The 27,854-nt window shown below is 36.5% G+C and overlaps 1 protein-coding gene across 1 annotated transcript; it reads left to right on the plus strand.

The window, feature by feature from the left end:
* On the plus strand, positions 1-25,934 carry LOC117424632 (DNA repair protein RAD51 homolog A). Its single transcript, XM_034041201.2, has 10 exons — positions 1-229; positions 808-916; positions 1,534-1,671; positions 4,003-4,120; positions 8,789-8,880; positions 10,313-10,407; positions 13,984-14,097; positions 15,622-15,751; positions 22,030-22,151; positions 25,718-25,934. Exons 2-10 carry the CDS (start codon positions 821-823, stop codon positions 25,839-25,841), a joined length of 1,029 nt encoding a protein of 342 aa, XP_033897092.1. The 5' UTR covers positions 1-229; positions 808-820; the 3' UTR covers positions 25,842-25,934.
* Positions 25,935-27,854: the final 1,920 nt, after the last annotated feature.

Raw genomic sequence — 27,854 nt, forward strand, 5'->3', positions numbered from 1 at the left:
TTTCCCTTCTGAAAGGAATATCGTCATCACGCGAGAACTTCCTGGATGGCCGAGCGGGAGATTTAATATTTAACACAGGGACAATAACACAACAGTGAAGGAGGAGAGAGCGGAAAGAAAAACATAATACAGATTGTAATACTGTAAAAAAAGATACATTATTTAAGGAATTAATTAGAACTAAGTGTTACTGGAAAAATCCCAACGGAACCGTATTTCACATAACACGGTGGGTACATTATGTAACTGGTTACGGCAAGCTTTATAATGTTTGTCACTTTGATTTGCATACTGTATTTTGGATTAATGTCCTGTGAACACAAATCCAGGAGATGTCTTTGTGCAAGAAATATTTTTTTATATCTAGCCTATGTGAGTTTTGAATACATCATTTGCATAGCTACCGTAGTGAAAGTTTTCTTTTAGCTAATGACTGTAGTAGAACAGGCCTCCGGCCAGATGTTTCTTAACTTCCCGTTCTGCATGTAAACAGTCTGTCTTTTCAGGGGGAGGTCTGAATATTTTGTAAGAACAGTAATTGTATTTTGATTTTATTTACGTGGTCTGTTCATCATTCTATAGTATTGTATTATAAGGCGAGTACTGCTTTCCTGGCAGTGAGAAGAAATGTAGCTTTCAATGGTTTAAAAAGTTATTTCTCGAGAGCTCTTTATTAATTTAAACAAGATTATATGGATTCTGTCTGCACAAAGTGGGCGTCTAAGATGAACTGATTTAATGCAACACAGTAATGATGATGATTATTATTTATTATCTGCTTCCTCTGTGTTTATTTCGTGTTTTCAGACAGTTTTCCAGCATGGCCATGCAGATGTTGAGTAGTAATAATAAAACCGCCGACGCTGAAGTGGAGCAGGAGGAGAATTTTGGACCACAACCCTTAAGCAGACTGGAGGTATGAAGGATATGCTAGAGCAGGGATTATCAAACTTGGTTTTCATTCCAACCGAGCTCTCAGTTACTTGACTAGACCCTTAATTGAACTGATAATTTGCTTAATTAGACCTTTTTACTTGTTTTCAGCTCTTGACAGTTGTATATTTCAAGTTAGCTGTAACATTTTGTAAGTAACTTGAACTGCAACTGTTTAAGAGCTGATAACAAGTAAGAATATCTAATTAAGCAAATTATGTTCAATTAAGGGTCAAGTAAAGCAATTGAGAGCTCGGTTGAGAACCCCTGTGCTACAGCATACATGTGTTTATTTCACTTATAAATCTGTAACCAAAAACCTCACGTCTGCTAATCGTTAATGTTTGTAACCAATTAAGAACCAATGTTTGTGCTTATAAGGTATTGAGTCATTTCAAAGCATTATATTTAAGATGATAATGTTTAAATATGAAACTGAATGAGAAGTGAGTCTTTTCAGCTGTTTCCATTGTCCATTGCTGTGCTCTGGTGCATGTTTTAAACATGTTCTGCTGAGCACCATTCTTGTACAAATTTAACTTGTGTGACAGACCCCTGTGACCGTCTGTTTAGTAATATGCTTCATTTTCCCTGGCACAGCAATGTGGGATCAGTGCGAACGACGTAAAAAAGTTGGAGGAAGCTGGGTTCCATACAGTGGAGGCAGTTTCTTATGCACCGAAGAAAGAGTTGCTGAATATTAAAGGAATCAGTGAAGCTAAAGCTGAGAAAATATTGGTAAGAAATATGTCTCTGATTAGCCATTGTTTTTTTTGCAACATTAGGTGTGACTGATGTTAATTCTTTTCAGTTATCAATCCTGAGAATATATCTCTGCTAAAGGATTGCTCTTCACTCATATTACACTTTTGCATTTAAGTTTTCTTGGTCTTGCAGGGCATTTAAATACTGGACTGGAATAGCTACTGAAAAAAAGTAGTTAAAGAAAAGGGCTTTTAACCAGGAGGTCCCTGGTTCAAATCCCAGCTCACTCACTGACTCATTGTGTTACCCTGAGCAAGTCACTTAACCTCCTTGTGTCTTTCGGGTGAGACTTTGCTGTAAGTGACGCTGCAGCTGATGCATAGTTCACACACCCTAGTCTCTGTAAGTCACCTTGGATAAAGGCATCTGCTAAATAAACAATGTTGCAAAAATGTTCCTAAACAAAATAATCTAAAAAGTTACATGTACAAACATTTTCACAAGGTGTTCAATTGTGTTTGTGTCAGTTAGATGTGTGTTTTTTTAGTTCAGATTTCATAATTGTATATATAAAGTTTATGTATGTCAGTTAAATATACTTATCTAATTTATTTTAACTCGCTTTAATCAGAATATTTAATAAGAAATACGTTACCACTGTTTTGGTAATGTAGGTATTATAATATTGAAACTCCCAAAAATCTAGTATTTACAGTAGTAGTGCATGATGAATCTGTTGCCATGCTTGCAGAACGCATAATAAAACTTATCATGTTCCGGCTGGTACCAGTCTTGTGCAGTATTTTTACACCTGTTAAGCATCAGTCTGAAGCAATTGAGCATATAATTAACAAGCATGGCTCAATTGTGTACGATTAAAACCTTTAGAGCATCAGTGTTATCCTGAGACCTATAAATGGGCTCCCAGTCTTTTATACAAGTTAAGGCAACTGAGTCACAGCTAATGCTATACAAGGTATATGTTGACACCAGTTGAATAACGCATTAGCTTCTACCACTGAAACTTGGCGATTCAGTTTTTTCTCCACTTGGAAGAAAGGAAGATGTCTATGCATATTTAAATCATGTTTTACAATGGCTAATAAAATGTTAAACTTAATGGAACATTTTTAGGGCCAGGTTGCAGCTTTAACACTCAATAACTCACTGGTGAAGACTGCTAATGAAACAAAAAGGTGTACAGCTTAAAGTTGTTTTGTACTGATCTGGATTTTCTAGTTCAACAAACTAGTAAACTACATCGAATAATATCCAGTTGTAAAATCTAACAAAGGTTGAAATAAACACTACATATGTTCCATAAAATTAAGAAACATGGCTGATTTGTGTCTTGACATTAGAAGCAAATTTCACAAACTATGACTTTTTTTTTTTAATTTGTCACAATCTTTTTCTTGCTCTCAACCAGCAAAATGGAGTTTAAATTCATGCTGATAAGGGGATACTTCATGCCCTTTCCATAATTAAAGCATCTCATGCTAATACAGTGAACATATTCTGATGACTTTATTAAACATGCAAAATATCATTTATAATATAAATATCAAAGTGCATATATGATCATTAAGATACATGTGTCATTTTCATTGCTGTACAGATTCAGATCATATCACCTATTCCTTAAAGGGACCTGTTTTCGCAAAAAGGGCAATACAGAATGCATTTAACCTGTAACATAATGAAAAACTACTAAAATATAGGAATGATTATGGTCCAACTGCTTACCGGCCAGATTAATTAACAATGTAATAATAAATGTTGGTAGGTATAATGTTCATAACTTTTAACTGTAAACCATCAAATACTTTTCTCGCTCATGTTTTTCCATTAAAGACTGTTTCTTTTTGTAATTCTGCTTAACATACAAGCTGTTATAATAGGAATACTGCCGAAATGAATGCATAGTTTCCTGTGTTCTCTGCAGTGCACTTTCTGAGAGTTTGCAAACAAACTTACTACTGACCAAATGCTATTTTAACACCTCTATCTTCATTGTTAGTCTGTTTTTTTTAATTAACTACAGAAGTTGGTCCCCATTAGGAACTAAAGGTCTGTTTCCCATAATGTTAAAACCACTGCATCTAAAACTTGCTCGTTTTAATATGTACAAAATAATTTAATTCTGCTGCATTTAAAGTGTCTTTACAAGGCTGTAAATTCTTCTGTGATCTGAAGGCTGCTTGGTGAAAATTTGGAATGAAATTGACACAAAATGTAACTAAAAATGTTTTATCTGACACCAAAAATGTACTCTTTAACCTATTGCCTGAAAAGACTCTAAAATAGGACCTGTAATGAATTCCTGTTAAATGTTAAGTCGTAGTATGCTCTTTTCTTTGACAGGCAGAGGCGGCTAAATTGGTGCCAATGGGGTTCACAACTGCCACAGAATTCCATCAGCGCAGATCTGAGATAATACAGATCTCAACAGGGTCAAAAGAGCTGGACAAGCTACTTCAAGGTGAGTGATTATGTGTCATTTGTGGTCACAGTTTTAGGTTGAAGCTTAATTATGCTTCCCCTCTTTCTGCGTTTTTTACATGTCCTAGTTCAGGGTTCTTGTAAAATTGTTTTGCTTGTTTTTCTATAAAATGATTTAAAAACATTAACACCTAAAGGTTAATGTAAATGGTTTAATAAGAAATTATAGATTTTGTACATAGTGACTCCGGCTAAGTTAGATAATGACGAAAGGCACCAAAGTTTACAGGCAATCTAGGGTTCTGCTACAGCTATTGCAATTACTGAAGTTTCATCATTACTGTAAGATTCTGTACATCTAGACACTTGAACATTGCATGTGAATTAAAAAGCATTTTAAAATATTTAATAGATCGTAAGAAACGGTTGATCAAAAAGTGATTTTTTTTCCCCCCTAAATAAAGCATATGGCAAATAAAACTGATTGAAATGAACTATGGAATACACCTTGCACCTAAGCCTTTGTGTGTCTGTTTGGTTTAATTAGTATGTATGATTATCTAGTACAGTATTCACAAGTCAAACAGGAATGTGTAAGTGCCCGATTCAAAATGGTTTAGTGGTCTAAGGTGCTGTGTTCAGGTTGCTGACTGCTGGAGGCATAGGTTTGACTCCTGTATTAATAGTTTTACAGTGAAAACCAGGGATTGAATTTCTTCACATTTTGTGTTTCAGATGGTCACTTAAATGTGTTAATTTAGGGGTCCACTATCAAATCTTGGACTCAAACTCATAAGGAGCATTGTACTTTAATCTAAAAAGTCTGACCGGTTCATTGTTAACATCTATCAATCAAGCTGATGTAGGATCTAGGAAACATGGGTCCTTCTGAATTTTGAGATCTAAAACCCTGTTGATTGTACCAGACGCTCACTTAGTCTAGTTCTTGCTTTGTGTAGTATGTGTTCTTTTATGTCCATTCTTTCCCAATAATGCAGCAGTAGTGGTTAGGGCTCTGGACTCTTGACTGGAGGGTCGTGGGTTCAATCCCAGATGGGGGACCCTTGAGCAAGGTACTTTACCTAGATTGCTCCAGTAAAAAAAAAAAAAAACTGTATAAATGGGTAATTGTATGTAAAAATAATGTGATAACTTGTAACAATTGTAAGTCGTCCTGGGTAAGGGTGTCTGCTAAGAAATAAATAATAATAATGCAGTAAAGGGCATGGTTTGGATTTTTCCCACGTTGTGGGTACTTCTCTATAGACTCCGATTTCTTAGAGGGCCTTAATCTGTCCTTTAAATCTTTCTTGTCCGCAGTATTTTTCCCATTGTCCCATTTCCAGCGCATCTGTTGTATCTTGGTTTTCTTTAAACCATAGCATCTGTTCTTCCTGATGTACCAGGGGTAGTCGTTTGTAGGATTCAACGAAGTTTGAAAAATGCAACAGAAGGGTATACAAACTGTGGGATTGCTTTCTTGACAGCAGTTGTGACCATTGCAGCAGCCAGTTTATAGTTCTGGGTTTCAATTTGGGATTTTAGGGCAGTGCTGAAAATGTGGCAGCACATTTTGTCTCAAGCCATTTACTTGTGTTAGATTGATTTGGTAGTTTGGCAGTGCATGGAAGGGGAACATGTTTGTCCCTGTGGTCCCCCCGTCTTTGAAGCTCCCTGCAGCCTGTGGCCATCTTCCGTCAACAGCTCTCAGTCTCACTCTACATGTGGAATATGCCCACAAAAATACTTCTGCCATCTACTGTAAACTTCATGGAACAGCAGCTCCATCGTGTTTCACACTATGGGGTCTCTTCATGAGTTCTATCCCTGTAGTTCTTACTGCTTTAAAGCAAAGTTGACAAGTGATTGACATACGAATTAAACTTAACTCCACTGTTTGGAAGGTACATTTGTGGGGTATAAGATTGAGTTTAGTATTAAATACAAATGTGCTGGTTTAAGGGGAAGGTCGTCCTTAGTAATCAATGTAAGATTAATCTGCACAATGCATTCGAAGCTATGTAGTTTTTCAACAATGTAATACTTGGACTGTGATGGAAAGATCCGTCACTGAGTAATACTGGACTTTTTAAAACTATGAGTAAAAACAAAATGGCAACTAATTGGATTCAAGAATCAGGAGACAGCAAGAAAAATTTGAATGTTTGGAAACCAATAAATTATAGTTAGTGTTGGCTAAATCCTCTAATATTAAAGATGAATAGTATAATGCAAGCATTTTAAATTGAAACTGGTCTTGGGTGAAACCCATTCATACTGTCCTCAATACTATGTTAAATTCATGTGTCTTATAAAAATAAAATAAAAATTCTATGATGGGTATCACATCTCATAATATGGAAAATGTTGTATTCTTTAAGATGAAAACATGAAAGTTATTTTTAAACGGGGGTCGGGGGGGAGACACATGCATTATCTTTTTTACATTTCTGTACTTTGCATTGGTTTTACCAGAGTGTTTTTTTTTTTTTTAATTGCTGTATTTTCAAAAGCCAGGTTGGGTGTTTACAGTCTGGATACATTCCAAAGTTCTGTTCCAGGGATCATCTTAACTTAGTAATGCGGTTTAGGGAAAACCAAAAGCTCCCCATTGATCCATCTGGGTGGATTGGGCACAAAGAGAATGAAACTGACAAACTGCAGATGGTAGGAAAATGTCTAAGCGGACGCTGTAATTATGCCCTTTCTCTGCCTACTTTATAGGAGCTTCACATAACCCTACAGCTGTGGTCCTCAGTTTTTTTGGCCATAGCCACATGTAATTTGGGTGCTTGATAATATTTTTGTACACGACATTACATTCAAATACAGACATATCAAATGGCACAAAACAGACATTCCAATAACTAGTTCCTCTACTACAGTACTGCATCAGTGTACATATTACCCAATGTCAGTTTGTGTTGCAGGCACAAGTTTGCCTAAGCACACAGCGTTGAGGGCCACAGTAGGACAGTGTGGGTGTGAATTACAGGGACTGTTCATGTTGGAGAATTGGTCGTCGTACCTCTCTGGAAACTTAGACAGAAAGGTTGGCTTTAGTTTCGTTTCAGTTTTCTTTGGAGGATCTTCTGGGGCTCGTTTGTGTCAAACATGAACGTTGATAAATTTATTAGGAAAAAGCTTTTGTATAACCTTTGACCCCCTTGATGAGTTCACTCCCAAATATCTCTAGGTTTCCTGTAAAACAATACAATTCTCAGAATTGAGGGAGTAAAATGGCAATAAGCGTTTTGATTTTTAGAAGGAAAAGATCATTATCATTCTTCAGATGCATTGTGCAATTCATTTATTAAAATGATGTATGTTTTTGGATGTAGGTAAATACAGGGTTGGCTGAATCACTTGAATGAAAAAAACATTATATATATATATAATATTATATATATATATATATATATATATATATATATATATATATATATATGTGTATAAATCATTTTTTTATTTACTACCTATTTTATATAGTTTCTCAAGGAAAATCCATGAAAAATATGTTTTAAAAACCTTTTATTAACACAAGCATCTTAAACTCTTAGGGCTGCATTCTGATCACAGTGCAAGTGCAAGTATGAACGGCACTTGCCCCCGATTCTGTAGAGCATAAATGGAGTAAAGACATAAAAAAAAACTGCACTGAAATGGTATGTCTTGCCCTGTTATAGAGCTGCCCCATCATTAACATATTCACCGAAGCGATTCTGATGACCGTGCAATGGGGTCCCAAATAGACAATTGAGCACTGTGTTAAGACCTGCTGAAACCAGGTTTATTTAGTGGGGCAAACAGAAACTTTAAAAAGCAAAGTAGTCCTAAGTAACAACTGCATGTGCTTGGACTGACACAGAAAGAGGAAATCAAAGAAAGAAAAGTAAAAGATAAGAATGACTGGGATGAGTGAGAGGTATTTTTTTTGTGGAGTACTCCATCTCTAAATTCTTGTAGTTCACATTGTAGTTCATTTAGAGGATGCCACAATGATAAATAATTTGCTTTATTTAGGCATTCATTTAAGATTTGAGTAGTTTGGTATGTAACTATTCACAAACCACCATTTCCAACATCCTTAAATTTACAGTTTGGAGGTACTGCAGACTTTTTTTTTCTTTTCTTTTTTTTTTTAAATAAAAAAAAAAAATCATCAACCCTGGATAAATATAATGCATTTACAGTTTATCAGTTGATAATGCAACAATGCTGAGCTCAAGATAGCTGGACTCTTGTTCGTACACTCTTTTTTTTCACTTTAAACCTCTAATTCAGGATGTTAAATTCTGACTTCTTTTCTATGTTAAACTTTAACAAATTGGCAATCTATGTAACTAATCAGAGAAGCCTTCATGAGAATTTAATTTGGAGTGGTGCTTATTTCTGATAACGGTCTAATGACCAATTCTAAATGTTTAACATTTTAGAATATGTTTAAACTCTAAACTATCAACATCCCTTTTGTTATAATTTAGTTATTTAGGTTTAACCGCTGAAGCCCAAATTGAATGTGACATTCCACTTCAATGAAACAGGTAATCTATTACTCCTAAATGGTTTCATATTTGTCCTGCTGGGCAGGAGGTGGTAAACAGTTTTTTATTGAATTACTAATACATATGGTAATTGTAGTAAACTGTCACTGTAGCAGGTATAAAGATGTAGTGCTTAAGTCTTTTCATTTCTATTTTATTTACAGGTGGAATTGAAACAGGCTCAATTACAGAAATGTTTGGAGAGTTTCGCACTGGTAAAACACAGCTATGCCATACTCTGGCTGTGACCTGTCAGGTAATCATTATATCTATCTAAATATTGCCAGGCCTATCTGAATATTCAGTTGAGTAACTCAGCAATTCAAAGGAAAACTTGAACCTGGTGCATGACGACATGGTTGTTTGGAATTGGTCTTACTGTACCTGATGTCCTATGTGTGCAGTAGCCACCAGATAAAGTACAAAGGAATAGAAAATAAACGTACGTGCCTGGCAATCATTTTTATAGCAAGAATGGAGCCATGAGACGTTCCCCTTACGGATAAATGAGCATTAGTGTTTTATGACTCCACTAGATTATGATGCTGAACCAGAAAAAAATATATATCTAACATCATTATACCAGAAATAATCACTAAAAGCACATACGTTTTTGTATAAAAATATACTTTTCAAACATTATTTACAGTAAGACATACAATTTAAGTTACAGTACCGGAAACAACATTCTCAGTACAGTTCTGTGCTGAAAAACACATTGAAACAAAAACAAACTTACACGCACATCAACACTAAAACCTACAGTAATGAAAAATAAAACAAAATATTGTATTACAATGTAAAGCACCAGTGCATTTATGATACTAGTATTGTCGGTTAGCACTTTGCTTTTATTTGATCAAATGCAATACCGGCAACGATACACTACTGTAACAACTTCGTTAACGAATAAAAAAAAAATCATTAGGCTACTTAAATGGTTCAGTAGCTATTAATGTGTGTTCCCGACGCTTCCTGATTTGTTGCATGTCGTAGGATGGATAAATGAGAGTTAACAACTGAAAATGTGTGTCACGGTTATGTGTATTTTAGAATCGAATCAATATGCTACAGCGCTGACCGAATGATTTAATGAGAGGTGGATAAATGAGTGCTGACTACTTGATGACTTTAGAACAAAGACACAATAAATGTAAAATGCCACAACCTGCCAGATCTCCCACCCATGCTAATCACTTCTCAATAAAGATTGTCCTTGGGTATTCCCTAAAAGACAGTTTGTTGATCTACCCATGCGTGCCTATTAGACTTGTGCAATTTTGTTTAGTAAGTATTGCTGGTTCTTTGAAATATCAAGACAACCCGCAGTAACCCTCGTCCCTCCCACATTGAGGCATTGAGATGGTTTGACATCATCACTTTGGGAAGGTATTTGGAAACATTCTTGGCCATTCAACCAGGCACCCAATAAGCTCAGGGTATTTGCATAGGCATAATGGTCTAACAAAAAACAGTTAAAAAGCTGTATTTGTTGCAGTTAATTTGAAATTGTGTGTATAGCAAGGAATTGCTTAATTGGGTTCTACAGTGTGATCATGAATCTTTACAACATTGCAAGAATTTTTGATGTATTGATTTAAAAGGTCGATTTGTTTTTATTTGAATCCCTGTGTATCATATATTTCTTAGTATCTTTATAAAGGATTAATGTTTTTGTTTGTTCCCAGCTTCCAATTGACCAAGGTGGCGGAGAGGGCAAAGCCATGTATGTTGACACAGAAGGGACCTTCCGGCCTGAGCGACTGCTTGCAGTTGCTGAAAGGTAATTTTTGTCAGGAACCAGGTCGTGGTACAGGGATTACCTGTGCCAGTTTTACATTGCCTAATGCCTGAAATCTACTTTAAACTCAGGAGGGGAAAATTCCAATCCCCAATGCTAAGTAAAATATTACAGTTCTGTAACCCTCTGCAGTTGGTAGCAGTGGCAAGCACTTCCTTTTTTTGGTTAAGTATTATTTAAATTTACAGATAAAACTTGATTGTATGATGCATAATCATTTGACACGTTCATTATTAAAAGACAATACAAACTAACACGTTTACTTCTAGGTACACATTATGTCGTATCTTCATTTAGTCAACATGGTAAAAATATAACTTTGTGTGAAAAAGTGTATACTAATGTTTGTGGTAAATGCTGGTGGCGAGTCTTGTATAATATAATTGTATAATTATCACTGATTTGACTAAGCTAAAGAAATGGTTCTAAACTGTTGACCTGGCTTTCCCTGATATTCAGTCTGGTAATCCCCACTGGCTATGCCTGTCTGTCGTGAGAACATTTCCTGTTTACCAGAAATGAGTTGCAGTAGACCATGGATAACCTCCTATCTTTCTCTCCGTGCTAAACAAGATAATGGAAGTCATGCACTGCTCCGGTGCTTCAGTCTTGTAATGACCTACCAGACTGAATCATGCTGAAGGATGTCTGCAGAAGTGGGAAATCAGTCTAGTTTCTCACTGTCTAGTCACATGTGAATAACCAAACAAATGTCATTACTGTACAGAGAATGTCAATATTATTTTATTACAAGCCCCCATCACCTTACAAACCAATATAACCTGGAACATTAAGAAAAGAGCACCCCAAATAATCCCAGTCACATTTTAATTTTTTGTACCATAACGTCATATAACGTCGGGGCTTTCTATGAAAGACTCTTTAACTGTAAGACCTACAAAGTGATGGTAATAATAAATACTAGCTAAGATTTACTGGAAACATTTAGTTAACTCTGTCCTGTTGGTTTAAAATTGTTGCTTTTGTGGAGAAACCATGGTTGGCTTACAGTCGTAAAGTGTTACAGTAGTGTTTTAGTTAAGGGATAATGGCATGTTACAAGGTTATAATGGAACTGCCGAGTCCAAGGCAGAGATCACAGGTTATTTGAATTATTATTATTATTAATAATAATAATATTATTATTATTATTATTATTATTATTATTATTATTATTATTATTATTATTATTATTATTATTATTTATTATTATTAAGAAGAAGAAGAAGTCAATTTTAAGAGTTATTTTAACTCTGTCGTAAATAATAATTGTAGTCTACTGAGGTAAATTTGATAACTGGGCTTGAGTGTCCCTATGAAGTGTTTCATCAGTAAGTGCTTTCAGAACAGGTGTAGTTAATGACCTCCATAGAAAACAATGGCAGAGCAGTGTCTTGTTTTTGTATCATTTTAAATAATTAAAAGTTAGACACATGAAGAAAAGTAATAGAATCCTTATCATTGGTACTAAAACTGACCAGTAGTGGTTTGGAAATGCACCCACAAGCCTTAATGTTGGCATTCTTTTCATTATTTCTTTCAGATCATTAAAATGTTGAATATTATTTTCTATTATACTTTAATCGGACTAAACCTAAAATTTAGTTAGTACCATTACATTTTTGTCAGCACATTCTACAAGGGAGAGAACTAACTTCCAAGAGAATGTTGGAATTAATATTGTGCAGACATGAAAATCATTAATCCAGGTAGCAAATAATGTTTTAAAATGTGTATGTAATTAGTATGTAACTTCACTGTGTATCATAGTCTGTGAGAATTGCCTTGTTGGTCATTTCTGCAACCTTTTATGTTATTTTAACTCTTACAGCCTTAGAATGTACTTGTGTTCATGATGATGTCCAGTATGTAATCCTTAAACATCCCCTAGGACTAGGTGCTTATAATATTAAGGGCTCCAGAGTGCAACTGGACAGTGGGTAGCGTTCTTCCATATCCACCAAGTATATTCTGCCAGAACTTCATAACAAATCTGAAGTGACCTGAACAGTAAACTGTGTCATCAGTATAAACTTAATTAATTTAAAATTACATTGAGGCCCCAGCTAGTACTGTGTAAAGCGGATTGATTCTGGTAGTCACCTGTTTATGCACAGTGTCAATTGTTTACGTGTCATCCAAGTTATTCAATTTATCAGTTATAAAAGAAACAGTTGGGCTTAAGTGAATGACTACTAGTTGTTTGCAATGCGTATTTGACCATCTTTCCTAAGCACTGGAGAAAATAAGATCGATCACTATTTAGCTTCAAAATCACACATAAAACAAAAGGCTACTACACAGGCTGCTGAACAGAACTTAAAAAAAAAAAAAACAGCTTTCAGAAACCAACCTGGAAAGTCAGCCCAGACAAAGTATTTCTGTCGGCAAGTTAAATAAATACTACAACGATCTAGCACAGCCACCTCGCTTCAGTTCAACCTGCTGCTTACTTTTTCACAGATGGAATTTTAGACCCAAATATCTACATTTTCTTTGTTTTGACTCGGTACTAATACAATTTCCAAACTTCCAATCAATTCAGTGGATGCAGAAGGTGCAGTCTTAATGCATGGGCAAGTCAACTGCAGGGGGATGCTGCATGCTTGCCTTTAACAAATGACAGCACTTTGTTTTAGTGAGGAAGCAAGTAGCACTATTTTTAGGCTTTATAGTGTTCTAAAATACAGTCTACTTGGGTTTATTTAATCTTTAAACAGGTCCGCAAAATCCTAATTTTATTCTGCAACCTACCCGTGAAAAATACGTAAATTTACAGCGATTTAAGTAGACCCCTAAGTATAACCATTTACCCAACCACTGTAAAAGCATTAAAAGACCTGCAAAATACATTATTTTGGATGCTTGAACTATGATTTCACGCTTCCTTTGCTGTTGCAACATGCTCTCGCCTTCTCACGGCATGCTGCTATGAAGTGTTTGAGCTCCCCTGTGCTACATAATGAGGTCTCGCTCTCCTGCTGTGTTCGTGTGTACTGCTGGCCTCCCTTTTTCCTTTGCCCCTGAGATTTAGGCCCTACAGCAGTTATCACAATGACCCGTGAACCGATCATTAATTATCTAGCGGTGCTTACCACATGGTTGAAAACATACCTGCTACCCTGTCATTCTATATGTATATTTTATACATATTCTATCAACTTCTCCCATCTTGCACGGTATGGCTGTCCCACCTCCTTCCTGATGTTTTAAATAGTATTGCGTGAAAAACAACTCTAGACTTCTGCTTAAACACTGTCTAGGTGGCCACAATTGCATATAGGTCAACTGCCAGTATACTGCTGCATTTTGTATTTCCTGTATAAAAGAAAAAAAGTAACTCATTTTTTTTATATACATTGAACATTGTTTAAAATTGCATCTGCGTGTTGCTTGAGATTTACTTTTGCCAAATTAAATACATTGACCTGTGTTTTTTTTTTAATGCTTTCAGAATCTCATGGATTTTGTGAGATCCTATTAGTATTTTTTAATTAATGTTGTGTACCACATTTGTTGTAAAAATTGTAACCGTTTTTTTTTTTTTTCCATTTAAAGGTATGGGCTATCAGGAAGTGATGTGCTGGATAATGTAGCATACGCCCGGGCATTCAACACAGACCACCAAACTCAGCTATTGTATCAAGCAGCTGCTATGATGGCAGAGTCCAGGTAATATTTCATCTTAAGAGGAAGGCAGTGCCATTTTGGGAACATTTCTTTGAATAAACCTAGGCTTGAAAATACATAGAGAAGTATAATTGATGTACAATGCTTACCCTATGTATAAACACCAAAATAATCTTATGTTAAAAGCAGTTATTTGAAGTACTAGAAGTCATGTCCCCATTGGATTCTGTCAGTCATAACTATAGCTGTTATAGTGTCGTGCACAAAGATGTAATTAAAGTAATATTTAAAAAAAACAAAAAACTTTTGCCTAATTGAAGCTGTGTAACATAACCAGTTACTTCTGGAACCCATCTGGTACTATTAAAGAGATGGTTACTAATGAAAGATTGATGGGGTGAGGAGTAGCAACCCTAATCTTTTTTTTTTTTTATCTACTAAATTGTGGTGATTTTAGCAGCAGCTGCTGTGTAATCCAGATGCTAGACTGACATTGCAAAATATCTTTGACTTCTTTCACTGAGAAATTATAACTCATTAAGGTTGTTCTGTAAGATTGGTTTCCTCTTAAAGACCCAAAATGTTGAACATAATTACCAGATTCCATGTTGAAACTTTAGAAGTCAACATCTCGTGCCATTTTTGTATAAAAGTTTTTAAATTCTTGGAGATAAACGTTTAATTGCAGCTGTGTAATGACATGTTGGGTCTGCCAGCAGAAAGCTAGCCAGTGGTGTCTGTAATTGGTACAGTCAGCCTGGGACTCGGGGAGAGATAGCAATATGGATGCAACTTTCAAGACTTGTAGAATTTGTACATGTGATCTTGCATGGAAAAATAACACATCTTTTAACAATTAATTAGCCTGTCGCATGTTTATAGATGTATTCTTTCATCTTTGGGATATGCTGCAGTGTTAAGTAACTTACTGCCCACCAACTGTCAAATTATATTGTATCAGCTCGACTGATCTCCATTTAAAAAAAAAAAGGCAGACACAAACATTTAACCTTTTTTTTTTTATGCCGAGATGGGATGCACCATCTGTCATTTAAACACATCTAAACCTTCATAAAAAGCATACTGTGATGTATCAACTAAAGACTGGATTGTTCAGTCTTGATGTCTTTCGAAGTTGAAACAGACTCCCAAGTTTATTCCTAATATACGAGTTATCTTTTGGTTAATAGTGTATCATCTGCTCATATGAAAATCATTATAGTTTGCATTGTAGGCTATAAAATAAAAGGAATGTTTTGGTCTATTTTTCTAGTAAGTTTGCAAATCACAAACCTATTTTTTTCCACTGTTAGAGAAAAGTTTATGGTAAGAGGTTTATAGACACCAAATGGTGAAACACCTAGAACAGAAAAGTAATATTGCTGCATTTATAGATTGTCTTCTACTGTGAACTCTTGTTTTAGTTGGAAAAAAAAGTCTTTACTGTCAGAACTGTTTGTGCTGCAAAATACATGTTCTAATAATACATTCAAAATAGATTTCTGGCGTGCTGTATACCCTAACAGTACAAGGGATTTAAGTATTTTACTCTTTCATGGTCCCCAGATATGCATTGCTAATAGTGGACAGTGCCACAGCCCTGTACAGGACAGATTACTCAGGCAGGGGAGAGCTGGCTGCCAGACAGATGCACTTGGCCAGGTTTCTACGAATGCTGCTTCGACTCGCAGATGAGGTACTGTTCTGTGGTTGCTGAAGTTATATCACACAATGTACAATCTGATTCCAAGAAGAATTTTATATATATGGACAAGAAAAGAAGTAGAATTTTCAGATACCATAAAACTTGAGCAAGGTTCAATTGAGACTGACCTCTTCTGTAAACCTACTGACATGCACCAGTATTTACACATGTCCTCTGCACATCCAATACACACTAAAATCCCAAAGGGTCTATGAATAAGAATATGAAGCATATGCTCAAAAGAAAGTGACTGTAAAACAAAGAAATGAAATAAAAACAAATCTTAAAAAGAGGATACAAAGAAAGAATTAGAGTTAAGAAAAGTAGATAAACTAAAACTAGATGATCTAGTAGATTGTAAAAAGAGATAAAAATGTCAAGAGTCCCATTAGTAATGACTTACTCAAGATAGATAGATAATTATGCAAATTCTACATAATTCAGAAAAATTGAAAAAAGTATTTCTTAAGGCCCCAGTTGTAGCATTCAAAAGAGAAGCTAATTTAGGTGATATTTTGGTTCACAGTAAACATAAAAGAATAATTGACAGAATATGTTGTACAAATAATTGCACTAGTACATGTAAAGTGTGTAAATAGGACAAAAGTAAAAATATAATTAAACATAAGAACAACTCATATCCACTAAAAACTAATACATACTGTAAAAATAGCAATGTTTATGGAATAGCCATTGAAAAATGTGATGAAATAAAATATGTTGAGACTGGAATAACTTTATATAAAATAATTCAGAATCACCTTTCATTAATTAGAAATATATATATATATTTTTTAAATTAATGAACCGATAGTACAACACTTCACCAGTCAAGGACATGACATAAATGATGTAAGGTTTGTAGTATTAGAACAGCTAAAATTAGACAATGCGACATAGAAGAATAAAAAAAAAAAGTAAATGGATAAGTAGACTGAACACTATTATGCCAGCGGGACTCGACAGAAAATAATGAACTAATTAACTCCAATAAATATATAACATTTAAATAAATAAATAAACAAAATCCATTCAAAAATTGTGCATGCTGATGCACTTGGGAGGCCAAATCAAGGCTGATCCTCAGAGCCAGCATTGCATGATAATATAAATATCAGTTTATATAAAATAATGTTAATTAGAATTAATACAGATTTAAAGATAGGAGTAAAATGATGTCACAATATGTAGAACACCATTACATCATGTAAGAATAAATCATGGATTTGAATATAAATAATAACAAGTAGTTGTCATGCTGTCAAAAACCTATAAATACCTCCAATGTTTTGATTCCAACACATACTCCCTTGAGAGAGATATGTACAACATATCGAAATGTTGGGCAGCTGGCTCTTTGAGCTTTCATCTTAATATTAGAGAGGACATAGGGTACTCAGGTATTCTCAATATTACCTGAATCCATTTTCAGGATTCAAATCCCTTTTTGCTAACTCACGCGACCTGTTGTAACGATATGATTCCTCAAAACACAATGCGCTGTCAATCGCACCATCGTGTATCAATCTGTTTGTACCACTGAAGCACAGAGAAATTAGAAATTATGATGCGATTAAAATGGTTAGAAATGCAAGCACAAAAAAAAAAATTAACAACTTTTTCAAGCAAGTGTCAATATTTACGAATGCGAGATGACGTCAGTCTGAGATATAATATGATATATATATATATATATAAATTAGTTTTATTTTGTTTTTAGGTGCCGCACTTCAAGATGATGTGTGTAATCATTGAGTTTGTAAATTTCTGGACCTAAGTAAACTTCTTTAATGGAAAATTACGTTTTCATTACCATTCTTATCTATTTTCCTTCCATCACCACACTTTGTGCTCATTGTTCAGTATTATTAGGCGAGTGCGAAAATTGTAAAAAAATGTTTTGTATGTGACGTGATTCCTGAGTGTTGGCCTCAGATGCGTGAGGTCAGCTGGCTTGCATTCCCTTCCCTTCTCCCCTGCTCTGTCCATGACGTACAACGACCTTCAAACTTGATTATTTCAACCTACAGCCACAAACACGCGTGCATTAGTTCGTAGTGCTTCAGGGGCAAAAGCGGTGTAATTAACCCCTTCCAGGAATCTGGTAACCCGGTTCCTAGAAGGCCTAGAACCGACTTTATATAATTAGACATGACATCTACCCGATGTCATGTCTAATTATATATAGATATGCAAAAGTATTCTGACCAATTCTCTCATATTACTGAATTACAAATGGTACATTGAAATTTCGTTCTGTTTGATATTTTATTTTAAAACACTGAAACTCAAAATCAATTATTGTAAGGTGACATTGGTTTTATGTTGGGAAATATTTTTAAGAAAAATAAAAAACTGAAATATCTTGCTTGCATAAGTATTCAACCCCCACACAGTAATATTTGGTAGAGCCACCTTTCTCTGCAATAACAGCTTTAAGTCTTTTGGGGTAAGTATGTACCAGCTTCGCACACAGTGTCGGAGTGATTTTGGCCCATTCTTCTTGGCAGATTTGCTCCGGTTGTTCAGGTTTGTTGGACGACGCTTGTGGACCACAATTTTCAAATAGTGCCACAGATTCTCAATGGGATTGAGATCAGGACTTTCACTTTTTTGTTCTTGAACCACTCCAGTGTTGCTTTGGCCTTATGCTTGGGATCATTGTCCTGCTGAAAGGTGAATTTCCTCCCAAGCTTCAGTTTTTTAGCGGACTGAAGCAGGTTCTCTTGCAGTATTTCCCTGTATTTTGCTCCATCCATTCTTCCTTCAATTTTAACAAGATGCCCAGTCCTTGCTGATGAGAAGCATCCCCACAGCATGATGCTGCCACCACCATACTTCACTGTAGGGATGGTGTGTCTTGAGGCATGGGCAGTGTTAGGTTTGCGCCACACATAGCGCTTTGGCCAAAAAGCTCTATCTTGGTCTCATCTGACCACAAAACCTTTTCCTACATCGCAGCTGGGTCACTCGCATGCTTTCTGGCAATCTCCAGACGTGCTTTCAGATGGTACTTTGAGTAACGGCTTCTTTCTTGCCACCCTCCCATATAGGCCAGTGTTATGCAGAGATCTTGATATGGTTGACTGGTGCACCATTACTCCACTCCCAGCCACTGAACTCTGTAGCTCCTTCAAAGTGATTGTTGGCCTCTCTGTGGCTTCTCTCACAAGTCTCCTTCTTGTTTGAGCGCTGAGTTTTGAGGGACGGCCTTTTATTGGCAGTGCCTGGGTGGTGTGATGCAGCTTCCACTTCCTGATTATTGATCCAACTGTGCTCACTGGGATATCCAAACACTTGGATATTATTTTGTACCCTTTCCTTAATCAATGCATTTGTATTACTTTATCTCTAACTTCTGTAGAATGCTCTTTGGTCTTCATTTTCCTTCAGATTCACAGCCTGACCAATGATCCTTCAACAGTGGGGTTTTTATCCAGAAAATGTGACAGCAACTTTAATGGTTCACAGGTGGAGGCCAATGGTAAGGTAATTGTGTCCTCGTTAGGGCAATTTCTTTCATCGGTGTAAACTGGGAGCTTCCACAGCACAGGGGTTGAATACTTATGCAAGCAAGATATTTCAGTTTTTTATTTTTCTTAAATATTTCCCAACATAAAACCAATGTCACCTTACAATAATTGATTTTGAGTTTCAGTGTTTTAAAATAAAATATCAAACAGAACGAAATGTCAGTGTACCATTTGTAATTCAGTAATATGAGAGAATTGGTCAGGGGTCTGAATACTTTTGCAAGGCACTATATACAGCTCTGGAAAAAATTAAGAGACCACTGCAAAATTATCAGTTTCTTTGGTTTTACTATTTATAGGTATGTGTTTGGGTAAAATGAACATTTTTGTTTTATTCTATAAACTACTGACAACATTTATCCCAAATTCCAAATAAAAATATTGTCATTTAGAGCATTTATTTGCAGAAAATGACAACTGGTCAAAATAACAAAAAAGATGCAGTGTTGTCAGACCTCGAATAATGCAAAGAAAATAAGTTCATATTCATTTTTAAACAACACAATACTAATGTTTTAACTTAGGAAGAGTTCAGAAATCAATATTTGGTGGAATAACCCTGATTTTCAAGCACAGCTTTCATGCGTCTTGGCATGCTCTCCACCAGTCTTTCACATTGATGTTGGGTGAGTTTATGCCACTCCTGGCGCAAAAATTCAAGCAGCTCGGCTTTGTTTGATGGCTTGTGACCATCCATCTTCCTCTTGATCACATTCCAGAGGTTTTCAATGGGGTTCAGGTCGGAGATTGGGTTGGCCATGACAGGGTCTTGATCTGGTGGTCCTCCAGCCACACCTTGATTGACCTGGCTGTGTGGCATGGAGCATTGTCCTGCTGGAAAAACCAATCCTCAGAGTTGGGGAACATTGTCAGAGCAGAAGGAAGCCAGTTTTCTTCCAGGACAACCTTGTACTTGGCTTGATTCATGCCAAAGTTGCCCGATTCCAGCCTTGCTGAAGCACCCCCAGATCATCACCGATCCTCCACCACATTTCACAGTGGGTGCAAGACACTGTGGCTTGTAGGCCTCTCCAGGTCTCCGTCTAACCACTAGACGACCAGGTGTTGGGCAAAGCTGAAAATTGGACTCATCTGGGGGTGCTTCAGCAAGGCTGGAATCGAGCAGATTTGTCTTTGTGAAGGACGCATGAATCAAGCCAAGTACAAGGTTGTCCTGGAAGAAAACTTGCTTCCTTCTGCTCTGACAATGTTCCCCAACTCTGAGGATTGTTTTTTCCAGCAGGACAATGCTCCATGCCACACAGCCAGGTCAATCAAGGTGTGGATGGAGGACCACCAGATCAAGACCCTGTCATGGCCAGCCCAATCTCCAGACCTGAACCCCATTGAAAACCTCTGGAATGTGATCAAGAGGAAGATGGATGGTCACAAACCATCAAACAAAGCCGAGCTGCTTGAATTTTTGTGCCTGGAATGGCACAAAGTCACCCAACATCAATGTGAAAGACTGGTGGAGAGCATGCCAAGACGCATGAAAGTTGTGCTTGAAAATCAGGGTTATTCTACCAAATATTGATTTCTGAACTCTTCCTAAGTTAAAACATTAGTATTGTGTTTAAAAATGAATATGAACTTATTTTCTTTGCATTATTCGAGGTCTAACAACACTGCATCTTTTTTGTTATTTTGACCAGTTGTCATTTTCTGCAAATAAATGCTCTAAATGACAATATTTTTATTTGGAATTTGGGAGAAATGTTGTCAGTAGTTTATAGAATAAAACAAAAATGTTCATTTTACCCAAACACATACCTATAAATAGTAAAACCAGAGAAACTGATAATTTTGCAGTGGTCTCAATTTTTTCCAGAGCTGTGTGTAATATATATATATATATATATATATATATATATATATATATATATATATATATATATATATATAAAATAATAATGAAACAATTACAAACCAGGCTTGATGTTAACCTAGAATGGCTCATTTGAAGTTCATACTACTAAAGGCAGGCAGTAATGCTTCAAGCATTGGATGTGGTAAAAGCAGATGAACATTTACCAAAGTCTGTTTTTATTTTGGATGAACTGTTGCATAAGTGTGGCATGTGTGTGTGTGTGTGTTTTGTTTTATATAAATACAAAAGTTCCTTTGTATAAACATCAAAAGTTCTACGTGTCTCATTGCTATGCCAGAGGGTACAATAACACAGCTTGTCCGAAGTGAGGTTCTTATTCTGTGATTTATTTATTTATTTTGTTTTATTTCTTTCCAAGTAAGCAAAACTACTTTTTTGGTTGTCCTCCAGTAAAGAAGAAACTCTGCCAATCCCGATCAAAGTGTTCAAGTCTCATTTGCATTTGAAATAAATCAGCAAACAAAAGTTGTTTTTTTTCTTTGACTCATTTTGTGGTTTTTAAAACCTTTTTTCTTTCCCTTTCATTGTCATTTTTGGGAAGTCTGTTTACCCAAAATGTGTCATTTCAGCAGGGAAAATGAAATTCCATGAATTTCTGAATTACTAAGGACAGTTACTGGGGAATCTCCAGGTTTCAACAAGGCAATGATCAAAAGGTGTTAGGAGTGTAGATCCAATGGTATCAATATCTACTTTTTATGTGTCTAAACGTAACTGCGTTTGACATTGTATTAAATAAATTGGGTTACATCGTTTTTAATACTGCATTTGAAAGTAGATTTGCAGTAAAATGCCATTATTGCTGGTAGAGCTGTGTTGGTAAAATGGTTGTCTCTTCTCTCTAGTTTGGTGTTGCTGTGGTGATTACTAACCAGGTGGTGGCACAAGTGGATGGTGCAGCAATGTTTGCTGCAGACCCGAAGAAGCCGATTGGAGGGAATATTATTGCACATGCTTCAACCACTAGGTGAGAGTACAATTTTTTTTTTAGCTATTACATTTTATATAACCTACAGAATTTAAATAAGAGGGAAACTGATTTTATTACACAGTGTAACACATTTTATTTATTTTTTTTTGTTCCTGGGTAGTAAGTGTTATTTCCTAATTGCTTATGCCTCAAAAGTATAGAAAATGGCTATTATTCCCTACAAACTTTGCTTTTGTGACCAGGACAGTGATATTTTGAAATGTACCTATTTTCCAGAACATTCCAGATACATTCAGTGCTGAGTAAACTTGGAGTAACTTCTAGAACTTTCTAGAACTTGCCAGTAATATAAATAGTAGTATAAATACAGGGGCCTTAAGCCCACCAGTTCAGTTTAGTTCCAGCTGCCTAAGTGGATACATATATGCATTTTTCTGAGATGGCATCAAGGTCATAGGAGACTTCAAAATGGTGGCATTCCTGATGGGTCTCCAAGGCGGTTTTACCAAGTTTCCCTGCTATCTTTGCCTTTGGGACAGCAGGGACACCAAGGCGCACTACCACAGGCGGGACTGGCCACAGCGGACCGAGTTCTCTGTGGGGAGGAACAACGTCAAGTGGGAGCCACTGGTGGACCCCCGGAAGGTGCTGATGCCACCACTGCACATCAAATTGGGCCTTATGAAACAATTTGTCAGAGCTCTAGATAAGGAGTCGGCAGCCTTCAAGTACCTTCAAGACTTCTTCCCTAAGCTGTCTGAGGCAAAGGTCAAAGCCGGTGTCTTCGTCGGACCACAGATAAAGAAGATCCTGGAGTGCAATGAATTCCCCAAGAAGCTCACTAGTAAGGAGAAAGCGGCTTGGAACAGCTTTGTCGCAGTGGTTCGGGGCTTCCTGGGCAATCACAAGGCCGAAAACTATGTGGAGCTGGTTGAGACTCTGGTGAAGAACTACGGCACAATGGGCTGTAGGATGTCCCTCAAAGTCCATATCCTTGATGCTCATCTTGATAAATTCAAGGAGAACATGGGAGCGTACTCGGAGGAGCAAGGCGAGCGCTTCCACCAGGATATACTGGACTTTGAACGCTGCTACCAAGGACAGTATAACGAGAACATGATGGGAGACTACATTTGGGGGCTGATTCGTGAAAGTGATTTACAGTATAATCGTAAATCTCGAAAAACTACTCGCTTCTAAATCTTTTATAGTCATTTTTGTATTACTTTAGTATAAATACATGTTAATTTGGATTCATATGTTGTTTTTTTCTGACTTTATGTGAATGAAAAGACACACATTCGCCCGTTTTCTCATTGGAAATAGGTCAATTTCAAAATATCACTGTCCTGGTCACAAAAGCAAAGTTTGTGGGGAAGAATAGCCATTTTCTATACTTTTGAGGCATAAGCAATTATTGAAATAACACTTACTACCCAGGAGCAAAAATTGTGTTACATACAGACGTGCTCAAATTTGTTGGTACCCCTCCACAAAAAATGAAGAATGCACAATTTTCTCTGAAATAACTTGAAACTGACAAAAGTAATTGGCATCCACCATTGTTTATTCCATATTTAATAGAAATCAGACTTTGCTTTTGATTTTTTATTCAACATAATATTGTAAATAATAAAACAAATGAAAATGGCATGGACAAAAATGATGGGACCGCTAACCTAATATTTTGTTGCACAACCCTTAGAGGCAATCACTGCAATCAAACGTTTTCTGTAGCTCTCAGTGAGACTTCTGCACCTGTTAACAGGTAGTTTGGCCCACTCTTCCTGAGCAAACTGCTCCAGCTGTCTCAGGTTTGATGGGTGCCTTCTCCAGACTGCAAGTTTCAGCTCTTTCCATAGATGTTCGATAGGATTCAGATCAGGACACATAGAAGGCCACTTCAGAATAGTCCAATGTTTTGTTCTTATCCATTCTTGGGTGCTTTTAGCTGTGTGTTTTGGGTCATTATCCTGTTGGAGGACCAATGACCTGCGACTGAGACAGAGCTTTCTGACACCGGGCAGTACGTTTCGCTTCAGAATGCCTTGATAGTCTTGAGATTTCATTGTGCCCTGCACAGATTCAAGGCACCCTGTGCCAGGCGCAGCAAAGCAGCCCCAAAACATAACCGAGCCTCCTCCATGTTTCACTGTAGGTATGGTGTTCTTTTCTTTGAAAGCTTCATTTTTTCGTCTGTGAACATAGAGCTGATGTGACTTGCCAAAAAGCTCCAGTTTTGACTCATCTGTCCAAAGGGCATTCTCCCAGAAGGATTGTGGCTTGTCAATATGCATTTTAGCAAATTCCAGTCTGGCTTTTTTATGTTTTTCTTTCAAAAGTGGAGTCCTCCTGGGTCTTCTTCCATGGAGCCCACTTTCGCTCAAACAGCGACGGATGGTGCAATCAGAAACTGACGTACCTTCACCTTGGAGTTCAGCTTGTATCTCTTTGGCAGTTATCCTTGGTTCTTTTTCTACCATTCGCACTATCCTTCTGTTCAATCTGGGGTCGATTTTCGTCTTGTGGCCGCGCCCAGGGAGGTTGGTTACAGTTCCATGGACCTTAAACTTCTTAATAATATTTGCAACTGTTGTCACAGGAACATCAAGCTGCTTGGAGATGGTCTTGTAGCCTTTACCTTTACCATGCTTGTCTATTATTTTCTTTCTGATCTCCTCAGACAACTCTCTCCTTTGCTTTCTCTGGTCCATGTTCAGTGTGGTGCACACAATGATACCAAACAGCACAGTGACTACTTTTCTCCATTTAAATAGGCTGAATGACTGATTACAAGATTGGAGACATGTGTGATACTAATTAAAGAAACTAATTAGTTTGAAATATCACTATAACCCAATTATTTATTATCTTTTCTAAGGGGTACCAACAAATGTGTCCAGGCCATTTTAGAATATCTTTGTAGAATAAGCAATAATTCATCTCTTTTCACAGCTTCTTTGCTTTATTCTATGACATACCAAAGGCATGCAAGTATACATGATAAAATAGCTTTTAATTTCATCACTTTTCAGGAGGAATGAAGCATTATTTCAATGAGCTGTAAGGGTACCAACAAATTTGAGCACGTCTGTAGTGTTATAGATCCTTGGGCAAGTTCTATGTTTACTTCCTTATTTAATTAATCAATTAATTATAGAATTCAACTGAATTTGACACAGTAGTTGATACAACCTAATTGCACATTTTCAGCTGATGTGTTACAATCGTGTTCTTGTTGCTGAACAATTTGGAGCTATACATGTTTACTTGCCAGTTAAAATGTGTTACTTACTTAAATTAGTACAGTAATAGTTTTGCTAATCTTTATTGGTTTCAAAGCAACCAGTGTTGCGACTCCTGGTGCAGTGTGACTGGCATTATTGGGGTAAACTATTCCAGTGGTATGTTTAGACTCCTTAACCTGTTAGAATGCTATCCATAACCAATAGTGCTGAATTTAGAAATCACAGACCTCATAAATGAAATTAAAAACTTTAGTAAACATTTGTTTTTTAATTCTTTTAGGTTTCAAAGTGCTTTGACTTTTACATTACATTTTTATAACTTGCCACATTATCTTTCTTTTTCTTTTTAACCAGGCTGTACTTGAGAAAAGGTCGAGGAGAAACGAGGATCTGTAAGATTTACGACTCCCCTTGCCTTCCAGAGGCAGAGGCAATGTTTGCAATTAATCCGGACGGTGTTGGTGATGCGAAAGATTGAGCTTCATAGTGCTGAAGCCTGTTGCACGTGAAGATGGAGACCCTAGAGCAACAAATACAATGTGAACTTCAATAAATAAAAAAACTACTTTCATTTGTGTGTCAGTTTAAATCCACTACGGAGATAATGGCCACTTTGCACTGTTGGATGGTGTATAACTAGCCTAATTATCTTTTAGTTAAATGGCTTTGGAAAGAAATTCTCGCTTATATAAGGCGGCTTTATTAGGAAGCGGCTCCAAATGGTGATTTTAAAAGGTTGAAAAAAGCCGTTTTGTGGTTTTGCAACAAGCAGATGTGGCTGTTTTTGGTTTTGCAATGCATCGAAGGAAAGAGGCAACATGTAGCCATGGGACAGTCCTTGAGAGGCGATTCCACAATAGTCAACATTGTGAATGTATGACAGGTGGAGGCAACATGACTAACCCAGAGATGGCTTTATAACCTGCTTTACTCCATAGACCTTGATCAGAAACACCCACACTATTGAGTAACTTACAGTAAGGTGGAAAAGAGTGGAGTGTTTGTTGGTTTTAGTTTTTTTTTGTGTAGTTTAAAAAAAAAAAAGACTAGTTTCAATCCCATTTGTGTTAGTCACTGTCTTCTGTAACACTCTTCTGTATATAAGATTTAATATGTAAACTAATAAAATAAAAATAAAAAAATTTAAACCACCTGGTTTGCAGGCTCTAACTTTATTTACACAGTGACACCAGTAGATATTCAGCCTTCTTGCTGCAGTTTATTCCTTTCTCATTCTCGTTGTTAGATTGCCTTTTATAAATGACTAGATGGAGTTGAACTTATATATACAGTATTCAAAAGAAAAAGTACCAGCTTCTTGAAACAAACTGAAAAACACATTGGTGTGTTCTGAAGGTGTCTGCTGTCATCGAGATGAAAGCTGCTAAGTTGCAGGTGTCTTTTATATTTGTAAAGGAGCTGATGCTTTGTTCTTTGCTATGTATAGATTTACAAGATCATTGCAAGAACAGGGTCATTTTCTTGTTTTATGTCTCTTGTGAGAGGCTATTTTAGGGTGCGTTCATATTGCTTTGTTCCAAACAGTCTCAGTTCAGTTCCTTCGTTTAAAATAATTAATCGATTTGCTTGCTGTTGACACTTACCTGGAAGCAAATGTACTGAGTTTGTTTGGGTGTAAAATGGAAGTGTTTTTTTCAGAATAGCTCATTTGTGTTCACACTGCAGTTGTTTCTTATGATTGGTGGACACAGTGTTTACACGATCCTGCAATTCTGGTATCGTTTGTTCCTTCAGCCTATCAATGACACAAAATTATATATTATGCTATTTATGTATTTTGTCAAGTTCTGCATGGACTTTGGTGTCCTACCAAATTCTAAAAATGCCTCAGTTTTTCACTGTCCATATTGTTCTGTTGGACATTTGCTCAAACTTTATACTGTACTTTACATTTTTGCAGACTACCAAACAAGCTACACACAAACCTCTGCAAACTAACTGCCCCAGTTCACATTTAAGCAAACAAACTAACTGAGACGACCTCTTAAGGTTTGGTTTATTTGCCATGTGAACTTTGTTGTTCACATTACACTCTTAACGAAGCAAACTGTTTGGAACCCAACCCCAAACTCGGTGTGAACACAGCCTTAGTTTTTTCAAACAAAAATCCTAACTTCTGTACTCTACTGAATTTCGTGTTTCTAGGCATTTCTGAGAATTTCTCTGAAGTCTCTGGAGTGGCCATTTAGACGTGGGCTCAGTGGACTCATTCTGTAAAATAAAAAACGTAAAGCTCATATAGTGTATACCAAACAAACAAGCTGGAGAGTGTCGTTTATTCCATACAGCTCTGATCCTCATTATAAAAATGCTGTCAACATTGTTTTACAATACTCAGAATGATATTATCTTTTCCAGGACTGGTTTGCCACCACTCGCACACAGCTCAGACATGCCTCTGTTGTGGTCAGTAACATCTGTTGCTGATCCCATGGGAATTATGTCTCGCTGAAATACGCAACTCAATTCA

The sequence above is a fragment of the Acipenser ruthenus genome, chromosome 18 (genome assembly GCF_902713425.1).
Source record: "Acipenser ruthenus chromosome 18, fAciRut3.2 maternal haplotype, whole genome shotgun sequence".
Lineage (NCBI taxonomy): Eukaryota > Metazoa > Chordata > Actinopteri > Acipenseriformes > Acipenseridae > Acipenser > Acipenser ruthenus.

Excerpts from the sequence above, each read along its gene's own strand:
- LOC117424632 (XM_034041201.2), top strand. The coding sequence starts at position 821 with ATGGCCATGCAGATGTTGAGTAGTAATAATAAAACCGCCGACGCTGAA. Across the intron at positions 4,121-8,788 it reads GCTGGACAAGCTACTTCAAG|GTGGAATTGAAACAGGCTCA; the intron begins GTGAGTGATTAT and ends TTTTATTTACAG. Across the intron at positions 8,881-10,312 it reads CTCTGGCTGTGACCTGTCAG|CTTCCAATTGACCAAGGTGG; the intron begins GTAATCATTATA and ends GTTTGTTCCCAG.